At 43.0% G+C, this 15,599-nt stretch overlaps 1 protein-coding gene across 2 annotated transcripts; it reads left to right on the top strand.

Moving 5' to 3' along the window:
• Positions 1 to 620: 620 nt before the first annotated feature.
• dcp2 (decapping mRNA 2) lies at positions 621 to 15,518 on the top strand. Of its 2 annotated transcripts, none has more exons than XM_052050131.1 (11): positions 621 to 1,283; positions 2,766 to 2,926; positions 3,803 to 3,921; positions 4,128 to 4,226; positions 4,329 to 4,481; positions 4,576 to 4,688; positions 6,822 to 6,926; positions 7,210 to 7,309; positions 8,814 to 8,918; positions 9,007 to 9,058; positions 14,234 to 15,518. In XM_052050131.1, exons 1-11 carry the CDS (start codon positions 1,216 to 1,218, stop codon positions 14,365 to 14,367), a joined length of 1,209 nt encoding a protein of 402 aa, XP_051906091.1. In that variant the 5' UTR covers positions 621 to 1,215; the 3' UTR covers positions 14,368 to 15,518. The 2 variants fall into 2 exon arrangements, with proteins under 2 accessions (XP_051906091.1, XP_051906090.1); XM_052050130.1 differs by having other exon boundaries at positions 624 to 1,283; positions 2,766 to 2,917; positions 3,794 to 3,921.
• Positions 15,519 to 15,599: the final 81 nt, after the last annotated feature.

Here is a 15,599-nt window from a genome sequence, read left to right as displayed (position 1 = left end):
CCGGTGGGTATCTCCACAATAAAAGCTTACGCTTGTCTCATAAAGGTGTGTACTGTACAATCAAGCTCTGATTCCTCATCGATGGAAACACATTAATGCTAGTATGCTATATTATTATTATTATTATTTTATGTGTGTTGTGGAAACGTTGTTCTCCTTATTATTTGCCTTAATGTAAACCGACAATCGTTGCACAATTTTTGACAAACTAGATGTAGCAGTGTAATGTTATAGTTTTGGGGTTATACTTTGCAGGTACCATCAACCATTCAACCATCCAGTCAGTTTAATAAATAAAATAATGCGCTGATATTAATGAATAGACACCTTCGGATATGTTCAGTTCAAAAGGCCCATTTACCCTGTTTCATAATTAAGTGTTCCCGCGAGTCAAAGATCAGGGCATATATTTTTTATGCAATTTGGGTGCACCTTTCTTATGCAGCCACGCCTATTTTCTTTTTCTTTTTTGTGCGGTGGCTGAGGAGGAGGAGGAGGGCGGCGATGACATTGCTAAATTAATACAGGACAGACAACCAGTAGATTGATGTGTTCGGTTCAGGTAGATGAAAGCTTGTATGCATTCACAGATCGTATCATGACCATAACCATCATAACCATTTGCCCTGCTTTAAAATGAGGGGAAAATAGAGGAATCAAACCAAAAACCTGACCGAGATCCGAATCACAGTTGCATTTATTAGTGGAGTTCACGTGTATACCTGATTATCTCTAAACCCAGAATCCCCAAACATCTGAGTTACAAAGTGTATGATGAGAAAAAATATAGCAACCAAATACTTGGCGCTAAGTATGTACATAAATAATAATGATTCAAACTGAAAAAAAGAGAAAATGCTTAGTCTCATATTTACAGAAAGTCTCTCTCGGAATATCACTCTCGTAAACTTGATTGTGCTTCACAAACGTTTTACAGACTTGATGCAGGCGCTGTACGTTCTTGACGGGCATCACAACAGACCAATAATATTCAAAGAAATAATGTGCCTTATCTTGTGATTGGATGCTTTACTTCCTGTTTTCGTAGTTCTCTTGGTACTCGCCTGAAAAAGTCCGAGCCAATATTTACAAGTTTTTATCGACTGTAGAGTCAAGTGAGGGTTCCTTCGGTAATAAAGATGTAAGCGGAGACACGTGGATGTAGCTCTGCCCGCCTATGGCTTTTGTTCTAGTTCGTTTTACACTAGAGCCTCAATGTTTTCGATCAATATGGAAACAAAAAGATTAGAGATCCCCTCTGGCATACTGGACGACCTCTGCAGGTAATTGGATGGTTACCGTCGTTTGTTAACCATTTTTTAAACGGAATTATTGCGAGTCTTCATAATTACGTTTTGTTTCTATAGCCCCATTTCCAACGCATTTTAAAGGTATATTCATTCTGTTTATCGTAAGAACGAATTGTGCCTTGGAGATCTTCATGAAGCGCATTTACTGACGATTTTGGTGCCAATGGTAAGACATTGCACTAATAATGCAAAATATCATTAGATAAGCGAGGTAACATATTTATTAATTTGGTCCCTCTTCTGCAAGAGGCAGAGTCCTGTCCCCGCTTGCACAATGCCGCGCGATTACTCTTGTAAATTGGATTTATACACAATTAAGGCTCAATGTATACCCAGTCGGAGTAATTGACAAAGATTAACGTCATCACTGCTATTGTATGTTTTATATTCTTTGTCTTTACTTCTGGAAGCATTTGTTTTGGAGCGTACAGATCTCCGCTAAGGCTGTTCACTCAAAAACTAATGCAGTAGAAGTCCCACAGCAGCTTGAATGAGCACGGTCATCGTAATTATGTTGTAAATACAATAACTCAATAAGATGGGGAATGACAGCATATACAGCTGTCTTTATAGCATTAATATCCCTTGATCCTTTCCCACATTGTGTCACATTTCAACCACAAACATCCATCCATCCATCCATCCATCCATCCATCCATCCATTATCCAAGGATTTGATTTGGATTTCATGTTGATGGGCCATCATTAAGTGGAAAAAAATTATACATGAATGAAAAATAACTAACCTAACACGTTAAAAATAGTTTTAAAATTGGGCATGCAAATTCATTCTGTTCCCCCCCCCCTCTAAAATCCAGTGCAATTAAGGGTTATGACAAAAAAATTCTGCCTGCAAAAGTATCAAGATAGCCGTCCATTTAAGGTGACAGGATGTGTGACGTAAGTGTTGATCAGAGAAGCAACCAAGAGGCCCATGTCTTTGAAAAAAGATTCACAGCTCAGGTGGGAGAGTCTATTTGTCATCTGCTACATATATTTCCTGATATGAGACCAAGTTTTTGACATAATGCAAGTAGGTATGTGTGGCCAAATACAGATACTGCTTGTCACCTTGAACACAAACTCACTGTAAAAGATTACAGCAGGCGGCCCAATACGTCGATCGCGATTGACCGTTAGTTCGCCAACTGGTCTCAAGTCGGTCGCGGGATGTGTTGAGAGGAAGAAAAAAAAACAACCCAAAACATTTGGGTGCCTGTGCGCATGTTATTAATATGATATATTTTTGGGTTAATGCACACTGTACCCCTAGCATACAATTAGTCTCACTTTCACAAAAAGTATGAGTGTGACCTGCATTACCGGAAGTTGTTCGTGTTCAGCAGTCTGAAAATGTAATATAAAATGAAAACAACAAAATGGAGATAAAAAGCGTTCATGTCTTGGTGTTCATCCAAGACTTCCACTCATGATCCCCATCCTGTGTTTGTATAGCCGATTCATCCTACACATTCCCAGTGAGGAACGGGACAACGCTATCCGGGTGTGCTTCCAGATTGAGTTGGCACACTGGTTTTATCTGGACTTTTGCAAGCCAAACACACCAGCCGCCCCTCACTGTGGGATAAGAGATTTTGCCAAAGCTGATATCCTTTCTCCTGATTGGCGGACATTGCCGGTGGGATTTTTTTTTTTCCAGCACCTCTTGATGCAGTGCTCTGTGAGCTGATTCTTGAAATTCATTGAAGTACGGTGGATGATAATCCCTTCCAAAATAAAATTGCAAAGTGCTGCGAGAAATAGCATTATGTAAAGTGATTTAAAACACATACAGTAGTAAGTAATTAATATAATTGGAGAGAAATAATTCTTGTCGCACTTTTCTCCATCAACACATGGTACTGTTCCTTCTTGTCTGTACGCCTTGGCAACCTGGGGGCAGTATAAAACAGACATTCAGTTGGTTGTTCTTTGCTGAGGTTGAAGAAGATATGCCTGTTAATGTTGTTAAATGTGATGTGTTGCTGGCTGCACAGTTTGTGTTCAGGTATCCCAAAATGAATGAATTGGCGCAGTGTGAACATGTTCAACAATTCATCCCACAAAATGTTGACTGTAAACTCAATAGTTTATTAGTTAATGTGGTCCAGGCACTTGCAAATTTCTAGTCATTACATATTTTTTTAATCTATTTAAGAGTTTCTCCACTATGTCACAGAGCCTACCGTGTTGTGTTTTTAATGCTTACTGTTGAGTGCACGCTCTCGATGCTTCTACAAACTCAGCACCTTCCTAGAAGGGAGAATCGAGTTTGACAATATGATGACAAGCTAAACCTCAATGTTTGAATGTTGTTGTTTTTTTAATGTGGCCTGAAACACGCTTTGAAAAATAGTTCTTTGTGTATTATTAACATTGTGTATCGTGGACAATTAGATGATGTGCAGCATCGATGCACATTTATAAACAATTCTAATATCTAAATCTTAGTTTGAAGTAAGTTTTTCTTGACAGCAGCAAACTTTTCCAACACTGTCCCTTCCTCTTGCCCCATGGAGAAGATGTGCAGAAGGTCCTCGACCAGTGGAAGGAGTACAAGATGGGTGTTCCTACTTATGGAGCAATCATTCTTGATGAGTCGTTAGAAAGTGTGAGTTTTCTTCAGCTATATGTTCAGCAGTATTAGAAAATAATTCTCATTTCACTTCAGTGAAAAAGAGTGCTTAAAAAGTATAATGTTAACGCTTTCAGGCATCCTGATAACCTGATAAGATGTCCACTGTAGTAACCGCTGTCCCTGAAAGGGTTAAATTACTGGGGTTTTTTTTCTCATTTATTTAATTTTTTTTATTCCAGGTATTGCTTGTTCAGGGCTACCTTGCAAAGTCAAGCTGGGGCTTTCCCAAAGGGAAAGTGAATGAGGATGAAGCGCCTCATGATTGTGCCGTTCGTGAAGTGAGTCGTTTGTTCTTTGCCCGTAATTGACCGCTGAACAACTGAAGGCACAAGGAGATGGCTTCGAAGCTTATCGTAACGTGCGTGTCTGTTTCTCCCCAGGTGTTAGAGGAAACGGGCTTTGACATAAAGAATCGTATCGACAAAGATCTGTACATAGAGCAGAAAATCACTGACAAGCTTGTGCGGCTCTATATCATACCAGCAGTATCCAAGGATACAAAGTTTTATCCCAAAACAAGAAAAGAAATCAGGGTATGAAATCTGTGTGGGTTTTTTTCCAATTTCAAATCTTGTTTTCAAATGGATTATCATTTAATCGTGTATTTTCTTTGGTTTCTTATTTTAGAATATTGAATGGTTCCCGATTGAGAATCTCCCGCGTCACAGTGGCGACATGACTCCAAGGTCTAAACTTGGACTTGCCCCCAACAGGTTTCTCATGGCCATTCCATTTATAAGGTAGTGTATGTGTCAGGGGGGAAAAGTGTGGGGAATGACAAGGAAGTAAATTCATGCTCAAATAAGTCCATATTTTAAACCATGTGGAGAGAAGGTACATCCGTTTAAAATGAGGCAGGACAACTACGCATCATTATAGCACACGGCGCGCCTCAGTTAGGAGAGCAGGTTGTTCTGTCACCAAAGAGCCACTGGTTCAAATCCCGCCTCTGGCTGTCTGCTGTCAAAGTGTCCTTGGGCAAAACACCAAACCTTAATTCACTCCCTGTGGGCCTGTCAACGCCTTACATGCAGCAGCTGCCTATCGGTGAATGAAAGTTGCATGTCAAGGTTTGGAAAATGGTTTGGATGCCATATTTTGGAGGTAAGTGCACTCCATTTACCACGATGACAAAGTAGAAGATTTCACCCAGGGAAACAAACAGGCGTATTTTAGTCACCACAGATTTTCCTGTTCATATTTGAACAAAAATAGACTGAAAATTATATGTGCTGCTTTTTGTGCTTATTCAACTGTAATCTATTCACATTCACTTCTTTTTTTAAACGTTGCACATGCAATGTGATTTGTCAAAAAATATGACAAATTGTGATTTTTGCTACCGGTACTTTAAATACGCCCGCCCCGTCTGACAGGCCGGTGCATACAGTTTTGTGTCACAATGGCAAGGAGACGCTGATTAAATGAGATTTGTGGAGTGGAGTAGATCTTTTCTACTTGCATTACCATTTTGAAAATGTCAGAAACAAAAACAATTGCCACGGTATTGTCCATTCGGTAATGTAGTTCTGAACGGTCCAAGTCAACGCTGAGGTAGAGCAGGTCACAAGGAGACACATCTATGACATAATTGCTTTCAACTCTGCAGGTCCTTGCATCTGGGTCACTTGCCTGTGACAATTGCTTCTGGCTTCTTTGTCTGTGCTGTGAACCTCTGATTAATAATATTGTGATATAGTCATTTAATCTACCGTATTTTCCGCACACCTAAAAGCACTCAATTTCCTCAAAAGTTGACAGTGCGCGGTGATTATTACCAATTGTAACCTAAAAGTGTTCTGCCCAACACTAATTGATATGTGCATTTGCCAACACACAATAAAACAGACAACTACTTTGTGAGCTCTGCGCAGCCATTATGAAACGAAGATAATACCCAAAGTAGTTAGTTAACGACTGACTAAACGAAGGAAGGAAACAAGCAAGACTTCTATTCATTACCGATTTACCGATTTGTTTTACTGTTAGCACTTTGTATGCAGCGATGGCTGTTTGAAAGTGCTCTATAAATACAGTTGAGTTGAGATTTATATTTAGCCCCTTGTGGATGTGAGCCCATGAGGCTTGTGTGCCATTTTGTTGAATAAATGATCCTCATAACTTTTGTCTTTCATTTATTTGTTATGCCATTTGTATTTATATGCTTCATGTATGTGTTTGTGACCAGTTCTAAGGGCTTTGTTATAGCTGCAGCGGGTGTTAAGTCTCTATATAAATAAAGCTGAATTATTTTGTATTCTGGCGGCCCGGTAGTCCAGTGGTTAGCACGTCGACCTCACAGTGCAGAGGTACCGGGTTCAATTCCAGCTCCAGCCTCCCTGTGTGGAATTTGCATGTTCTCCCCGGGCCTCCGTGGGTTTTCTCCGGGTACTCCGGTTTCCTCCCACATTCCAAAAACATGCATGGTAGGCTGATTGAACGCTCTAAATTGTCCCTAGGTGTGAATGTGAGCATGGTTGGTTGTTCGTCTCTGTGTGCCCTGCGATTGGCTGGCAACTGATTCAGGGTGTCCCCCGCCTACTGCCCGAAGACAGCTGGGATAGGCTCCAGCACCCCCCGCGACCCTAGTGAGGATCAAGCGGTTCGGAAAATGGATGGATGGATGGATATTTTGTATTCCCTTTGGTGTAGCTCCATCTATTGGATGCATAGTGCAACCACAGCCACTATTATACCTTGAATTCTATGCGCCTTATAATGCAGTGTGCCCTATATATGAAAACAGTTTTAAAATATGCCAATTCATTGAAGGTGCGTCTTATAATCCGAAGCATCTTATAGTGGTGAAAATACTGAAATCTTAGAAGTAACGTTTGGCTACCGATTGCTCTTTTGCTGCTTCCCTGGTGCAGGCCGCTACGAGAATGGATTAGCAGGGTGAAAGATGAGCCCCCAGATAGCGATGATGACTTTGCAAGCAATGGCACCACTCCAGGAAAAACCTCAGACAATGCACGGTAATTGCATCTCATCAGTCTTCACTGGAACCTCATTTAGTGGCGGCGTGGGTCATTATCTTATATTAGACAACATATCTGTGTCAGCTCACGTGATGATGAATTGAATCGATATAAGCAATGTATATGCTGTAATTGGTCTGTGTATTGTAAATATTTAGGAGTAGATTAAGGCAGTGCTGCTTTTTGCCACCATCGCTAGAATATCAACCACTTCGAGAGAATATTGTAGTCTTCAGTTTTTTTCGCATTTTACATTGTTGACGCTCTTCGTTTCTCTTAGGTTAAAACCCCGCCGCATCACTGCTATGGAAGTATTTCCTGGAGATGGTTACACCAAATATAAGCAGCAGAAGGAGCTGAGCCAATTTGAGTTGAATCAGGTTTGCAAAGACAAGTGACCCAGCTATCTCTTTTCCAAACATCCTGTTTATATATTTGGAACAAAAGAAGGGCTGCTCTAATCTTTGTTTATTGTTTATTGAACATATAAAATATACAATACTGCAACAAGTTGGCAAAAAGTGAAAGCAAGCAAGATATAAAAAGGCAAAGAAAATAGTCATCATCACAAATTATAGGTTCAAAGGAGTAGGAAGAAGTAAAAAAACGTATCCAGTCCTACCCTACCTCTTATGTGTGATGTGAATTAATCATTTTTCAAGGCAAAAAAAAAGAAAAAGTCTACATATCACCAAGTGCTTTTACCTACTGTATATGTGTGCTATACTTATCTAATTATACAACTTTGGATTTATTTATACATACTCATTCTAACACCTTTATATGTCAATTTTCTCATATTCATAACGAGATACTACTTTTCAATTCATTTATCAATGTAATTCTGATGTATTTGTATATTTTATAAATCTATCAAATTTTCTCAACTTAATTCTGATTTATGTAATTTTCTTGGGACTACCCGGTACTCTCTTGAATTTGTTTTTGAACTCAGCAAGCGAGTTGCTCATTTTCAGGTCCGTTCCAAAATTTTTCCATAGATTTACACCTGTTACAGATACACTCCTTTGCTAGATGTTAGTTCATGTTTTGGATTTTTTGAATAGGTCAGTCCCCCTGAAATTAGAACAGCTTTCTCGAATTTCGAAGAGTTTATGAATGTTTTGGCAAAGCAGATTATTGTGTGCTTTGTACATTAATTGGGCGATTTTGAAGTCGACCAAGTCATAAAATTTCATTGTATTTAATTTGATAAATAGTGGATTTGTGGGTTCCGTATATTTGGATCTAGTGATTATTCTGATTGCTTTTTTTTTTGTAGTTTTAGAACAGGGAGTGTGTTTTTTTTACTGGCGTTTCCCCATATATCTACGCAATAGGTCATATCTGGAAGTAATAATAAAGAATATAATGTATACAAAGATTTTCTATTCAGCACATCCTTAGTTTTATGGAGGGTCCTTATGGTTTTGGATATTTTTCTTTTCGTTATCTATATGTGGCTTCCAGCATAATTTTGCATCTATTACTAATCCAAGAAATGTATTTTCATAAGATCATTCTATTTCAATTGAGTTTACCTTAATTTTAACTTGGTATTTCATTGGTCTCGTGCCAAAAACGATTAACTTTGTTTTTTTTTTTTCAAATTAAGCGATAATTTATTTCTGTCAAACCATTTTTTAAATTTGTTTTACACCGTTTTCAGGAGCTGTTTCATATTATCTTTATTTTGTTTATTTGATATAGACAACGTTCACAATGACAGCTCTTAACTCCAAATACTATATTATCGCTGGTGAAATAGGGTGACCGAGAGCACGTGCTTTCTGTTCTCATGGTGAAATTCAGTGGTAATCACCTAAGAGCATTTGGCTCAAAATGACTCTGTGGTTGCTGTCTAATTTTGTACCTTCTGTGTAGAGCCAACACTTAAAAGGCAATGGGAAGAAATACCAGGAATCGCCTTATCTAAAAAAAGGACTAAATGAAAATGGATTCAGCACACAGCAGGTCAAAATATTATCAGTAAGTTTCTTTTGAAAATGTCTGAGCCGTGGTTTGCATTTTTTTTAATTGCTTATACATAATGTCATTTCATTGACTATTCATGTAGAAAGAAGATAAACGGCTTCATCCCAGAAGACTACAAGACAAATTTGAGAAAGGTATGTTTTGTGTGATTGTGCGGGTATCTTGCCATCTTCAATCCATCAAGCTGAAACCAGATCTTTTTTTCTGTGATCAGTTTATAATAAGATTATCACGGTTTTTAATTCCTAATTTTGACTGTAATCATGTGCTAAGAGGGCGGCCCGGTAGTCCAGTGGTTAGCACGTGGGCTTCACAGTGCAGAGGTGCCGGGTTCGATTCCAGCTCCGGCCTCCCTGTGTGGAGTTTGCATGTTCTCTTGCGTGGGTTTTCTCCGGGTGCTCCGGTTTCCTCCCACATTCCAAAAATATGCATGGCAGGCTGATTGAACACTCTAAATTGTCCCTAGGTGTGAGTGTGAGTGTGAGTGCGAATGGTTGTTCGTCTCTGTGTGCCCTGCGATTGGTTGGCAACCGATTCAGGGTGTCCCCCGCCTACTGCCCAGAGACAGCTGGGATAGGCTCCAGCACCCCCCGCAACCCTAGTGAGGATCAAGCAGTTAGGAAGATGAATGAATGAATGGCTAACCTGTGTTTTCAATATTGATAGTCCTCCATAAAAGCAGACTGATCACCATCGTTTTGAATCAAAATAAGACATTTGAAAACACCTGCCTTTTCTTTGTCAAGCAATGATCAACATTTTGCCCATTTTCTGACATTTTAGGGAACAAACCAGTAATTAAAAGATCATCAATTTATCTCTGTGAATTTTCTACACCGTCAATATGAAATATCCATCCATCCATTCATCCATCTTCTACCGCTTATCCGGGGCCGGGTCGCGGGGGCAACAGCTTTAGCAGGGAAGCCCAGACTTCCCTCTCCCTAGCTACTTCTTCCAGCTCTCCCCGGGGGATCCCGAGGCGTTCCCAGGCCAGCTGGGTGACATAGTCTCTCCAGCGTGTCCTGGGTCTTCCTCGGGGTCTCCTCCCGGTGGGACATGCCCGGAACACCTCACCAGGGAGGCGTTCAGGAGGCATCCGAATCAGATGCCCAAGCCACCTCATCTGGCTCCTCTCGATGTGGAGGAGAAGCGGCTCGACACGGAGCCCCTCCCGGATGACCGAGCTTCTCACCTTATCTCTAAGGGAGAGCCCGGACACCCTGCGGAGAAAACTCATTTCGGCCGCTTGTATCCGGGATCTCGTTCTTTCGGTCACGACCCATAGCTCGTGACCATAGATGAGGGTTGGAACGTAGATCGACCGGTAAATTGAGAGCTTCGCCCTTTGGCTCAGCTGCTTCTTCACCACGACTGACCGATACAACGCCCGCATCACAGCAGACGCTGCACCGATCCGCCTGTCGATCTCTTGCTCCCTCCTGCCCTCACTCGTGAACAAGACCCCAAGATACTTAAACTCCTCCACTTGGGGCAAGATCTCCCCCCCGACCTGGAGGGGGCACTCCACCCTTTTCCGACTGAGGACCATGGTTTCAGATTTGGAGGTGCTGATTTTCATCCCAACCGCTTCACACTCGGCTGCGAAACGCTCCAGTGAGAGTTGGAGAGCCCTGTTTGAAGGAGCCAACAGCACCACATCATCTGCAAAAAGCAGGGATGCAATACTGAGGCCACCAAAACGGACCCCCGCAACGCTTCGGCTGCGCCTAGAAATTCTGTCCATAAAGGTTATGAACAGAATCGGCGGAGTCCTACCTCCACTGGAAACGATTCCGACTTACTGCCGGCAATGCGAACCAAACTCTGACATCAGTGGTATAGTGACCGAACAGCCCGTATCAGGGGGTTCGGTACTCCATACCCACGAAGCACCCCCCACAGAACTCCCCGAGGGACACGGTCAAACACCTTCCCCAAGTCCACAAAACACATGTAGACTGGTTGGGCGAATTCCTACATACCCTCGAGAACCCTGCTAAGGGTGTAGAGCTGGTCCACTGTTCCACGGCCGGGACGATAACCACACTGCTCCTCCTCAATCTGAGGCTCGACTTCCTGACGGACCCTCCTCTCCAGCACCCCTGAATAGACCTTACCAGGGAGGCTGAGGAGTGTGATCCCTCTGTAGTTGGAACACACCCTCCGGTCCCCCTTTTTAAAAAGAGGGACTACCACCCCGGTCTGCCAATCCAGAGGCACTCTCCCCGTTGACCACGCGATGTTGCAGAGGCGTGTCAACCAGGACAGCCCCACAACATCCAGAACCTTGAGGAACTCTGGGCGGATCTCATCCACCCCTGGGGCCTTGCCACCGAGGAGCTTTTTAACCACATCGGTGACTTCAACCACAGAGATAGGAGAGCCCACCTCAGAGTCCCCTGGCTCTGCTTCCTCCAAGGAAGGCATGTTGGTGGAGTTGAGGAGGTCTTCGAAGTACTCTGCCCACCGGTTCACAACGTCCCGAGTCGAAGTCAGCAGCGCCCCATCCCCACTGTACACAGTGTTCGTGGTGCACTGCTTCCCCCTCCTGAGACGTCGGATGGTGGACCATAATTTCCTCGAAGCCGTCCCGAAGTCGGCTTCCATGGCCTCACCGAACTCTTCCCATGCTCGGGTTTTTGCCTCGGCGACCACTGAAGCTGCGTTCCGCTTGGCCAGTCGGTACCCGTCAGCTGCCTCTGGGGTCCCACAGGCCATAAAGGCTCGATAGGACTCCTTCTTCAGCTTGACGGCATCCCTTACTGCTGGTGTCCACCAGCGAGTACGAGGGTTGCCGCCACGACAGGCACCAACCACCTTACGGCCACAACTCAGATTGGCCGCCTCAACAATAGAGGCACGGAACATGGTCCACTCGGACTCAATGTCCCCCGTCTCCCCCGGAACATGGGAAAAGCTCTGTCGGAGGTGGGAGTTGAAACTCCTTCTGACAGGGGATTCCGCCAGGCGCTCCCAACAAACCCTCACAATACGTTTGGGTCTGCCAGGACGGACCGGCATCTTCCCCCACCATCGGAGCCTACTCACCACCAGGTGGTGATCAGTTGACAGCTCCGCCCCTCTCTTCACCCGAGTGTCCAGAACATGCGGCCGCAAATCCGATGACACGACCACAAGGTCGATCATCGAACTACGGCCTAGGGTGTCCTGGTGCCAAGTGCACACGTGGACACCCTTATGCTTGAACAAGGTGTTCGTTATGGACAGTCCGTGACGAGCACAGAAGTCCAATAACAAAACACCACTCGAGTTCTGATCGGGGGGGCCGTTCCTCCCAATCACGCCCCTCCAGGTCTCACTGTCATTGCCCACGTGAGCATTGAAGTCCCCCAGTAGAACAAGGGAGTCCCCAGCAGGAGTACTCTCCAGCACACCATCCAAGGACTCCAAAAAGGGTGGGTATGCTGAGCTGCTGTTTGGTGCATATGCACAAACAACAGTCAGGACTCGTCCCCCCCACCCGCAGGCGGAGGGATGCAACCCTCTCGTCCACCGGTGTGAACCCCAATGTACAGGCACTGAGCCGGGGGGCAATAAGTATGCCCACACCTGCTCTGAGCCTCTCACCGTGAGCAACTCCAGAGTGAAAGAGAGTCCAACCCCTCTCGAGAGGACTGGTACCAGAACCTAGGCTGTGTGTGGAGGCAAGTCTGACTATATCCAGTCGGAACTTTTCTGCCTCACACACCAGTTCGGGCTCCTTCCCTGCCAGAGAGGTGCCATTCCATGTCCCAAGAGCTAGCTTCTGTAGCCGAGGATCGGACCGCCAGGGTCCCCGCCTTTGGCTGCCGCCCAGCTCGCATTGCACCCGACCCCTTTGACCCCTCCCACGGGTGGTGAGACCATGAGAAGGGGGACCCACGTTGCCTCTTCGGGCTTAGCCCGGCCGGGCCCCATGGGTGTAGGCCCGGCCACGAGGCGCTCGCCAACGAGCCCCACCTCCAGGCAATATGAAATACTGTGTTTGTAATAATTTAGAAAAAAGGGATGGGAATTATTTTATTTTTTAATCCAATTTATCTATCTATCCATCCATTTTCTGATCCGCTTATCCTCACGAGGGTCTCGGGCGTGCTGGAGCCTATCCCAGGTGCCTTCGGGCAGTCGGCAGGGACACCCTGAACTGGTCAATCACAGGGCACACATAGACGAACAGCCATTCACACTCACACTCACAATAACACCTAGGGACATTTTGGAGTGTTCCATTCACCTGCCATGCTTGTTTTTGGAATGTGGGAGGAAACCCGAGTACCCGGAGAAAACCCACGCAGGCACAGGGAGAACATGCAAACTCCACAGCCGGAATCGAACCCTGCACATCTGCACTGTGAGGCGGATGTGCTCACCAGTCGCCCACCGTGCCACCCTAATACAATTAATCAATCGATGAAATCATCGATTATTAAAATAATTTTGAGCCTTCCAGTACATTACAAAACCAAAAAAAAGCATTTCTTTGCTCACCTGGATGGTATCTCCCTCAATCTTAGTCCTCTTGTCCTCCTCGTCGTTGAACTCAACATGGACATGCCTTTGTGTTGAAAATGTTGACATAAAAGTGAAATATATCAATTTATCAATGCTGCATCTTTTTTTCCCAGTTAAGCAAATCAATTAATACCAATCAAGCCACACGTAAAATTAATGAAGCCTTCCTTTCAAATAAATTCTTATTTCATTACAGCAGCATACTTTTCATGCTAAAAATGGTAGAAATGGTTCACCCAACACAGAAATCAAGCTCCTCCCTTGGCTATGTCAGTCCTCGGGACCTTCACCCAATTGAAAAGATGTGGCGGCTAAATAGGAGAGTGCCGAGGAGAGATCTCATGTTGCTGGATGATGTAGAGCGACTGTACAAAGAGGAATGGTCTAAGATACATCTTTCTGTAGTCTTGTGAAACATAGTAGAAGATTAGGTGCTGGTTTGAAAAAATACGCTTAATTTAAAAAAATGGTACTTTGTCATTTAGAAGGAAAAAAATGTATTTATTTTAGAAGTCAAAAAATACAACATAAGCAGCCGTGCCACTAAATATGGAGGACAAACGATAATGGGACATATAAATAAAATGTATTATTGTTATTGGGTTTTTGTTTTTTAACCCTTCATTCACCTTGTAACCTGATAACATGATAATCTGTTGACTGTAGTGACCGCTGTCCCTGAAAGGGTTAATTTTGAACTTTGTGGCCTATTGCGTGCCTGAACAGTTTCTTCCAGTGTGAGTGTATGTCTTCGAGTAGTTGTGTGTGCTGTAAACGAATGTGTCTTTCCACAGATGGTAATCCATGCAACTCTCTGAATGGTCAACAGACTGCCCAGCAAAAAGCCTCGGAGGACCTTCTGTCATCCAAAGCGTTCCTCGGTTTTAAATTTGACAAAGATGCCATCATGAGATGTTTTGACTTCTGACATGGGCGGACAAAGTGGTATGCCTGTCTTGGTATCTTATGAAATTATGGGCTCCCAGATTATTATTTTTTTAAACGACCTGTCACTCCAGAAAAGGGTGTTAAGACCGGCGCCGCTCACATTTGTTTCTTGTCAGATTTACAACACATTCAGTGTTAGGAGGTTTTCATCCAATAACCTTCCTCAGTCTGGCTTTCATTTGAGCAGAGTGGTCCATATGATCTGACAGAAATTTATTGTTCCACTCTTCTTGTTTTAATAATTTGTAAATCCACACTATTCTATGCCTCTTAGCTAGTTGCAGTTTGCTTTTGAATTCTTCAGGAAAAAATTGTTCTTGTCTTTACGACCAAATAACTCAAGGTTTTATCAATACCTTTTCTGTCATTTCGAATGTGATGATTTTTAGAGAAGCAAAGTGCACTTGGTCTTATTCAAGTTGGATCAAAGCATGTTGTATAGATGTTTGTGGTTACCATTATTAAAATGAATTTGAAATAAGTTGGAATTTCAAAACAGACCATTTTTAAAGTCGCAGTAAAATATCTGGATTCAAAGGTGGTCACACAGTATTGGACTTACCTGGCAGGCTGGCGTTTTTGCTGATTTCCAAGACAAATTACATTTATTTAGAAATTGGGGGACATCTGTCAAATCTGTCAATTATTCTGCCACCCAAAAATAGTTTTAGTAAAATGTATTATTTTTAATAATTGCAGTCACTGACTTATGCATTTTATCATTTGACTGAAATGTGTACCACTGTGTATTCTTTCTGTTCTTTGCTGTCAACCGATGAATTCCAATTTGTTCGATCTGTTCTACCACAGAGCTTGTGTTAGATTAAAAAATAAAAATTGTCATCACAAACACCTAGAATCGCTGGGTGAGACCAAGTAACTCCCTCAAGTATTACCGCTTGCATTCAAGGCTCAAATGATTTCCTTGCTTTGACGCTGAAACCCAAGTGGTCACATGTCAGTTACGTTCATGTGAAATGACCGCGTTTGACTGTGAGACGCGGGATCTGTTTGAAAGTTTGTTATGTGTTTATTATTACTTATTGTACAGATTGTGATATGTTAAGCTATGGTGGATAGTGAGTGGTTTGACTTCACACATGTAAAATAGAAATAAAATCAGGTTTTGCACACTGTTTTTTTTTTTAATGGGTATTCAGAGTTGTGACTCAGAAGGCAGAGTTGCTCACTATAGATTGTCATCATGGAGTT

Source organism: Hippocampus zosterae, chromosome 18, assembly GCF_025434085.1.
Source record: "Hippocampus zosterae strain Florida chromosome 18, ASM2543408v3, whole genome shotgun sequence".
NCBI classification, from domain to species: Eukaryota; Metazoa; Chordata; class Actinopteri; order Syngnathiformes; family Syngnathidae; genus Hippocampus; species Hippocampus zosterae.
The sequence above is the reverse complement of the archived record's forward strand: the minus strand, read 5'-3'. Positions and strand labels throughout refer to the sequence as shown.

Coding starts and splice junctions, on each gene's coding strand:
- dcp2 (XM_052050131.1), top strand. CDS start 1,216: ATGTTTTCGATCAATATGGAAACAAAAAGATTAGAGATCCCCTCTGGC. Junction 4,482..4,575: donor AAACAAGAAAAGAAATCAGG/GTATGAAATCTG, acceptor TTCTTATTTTAG/AATATTGAATGGTTCCCGAT. Junction 6,927..7,209: donor AAAACCTCAGACAATGCACG/GTAATTGCATCT, acceptor CGTTTCTCTTAG/GTTAAAACCCCGCCGCATCA.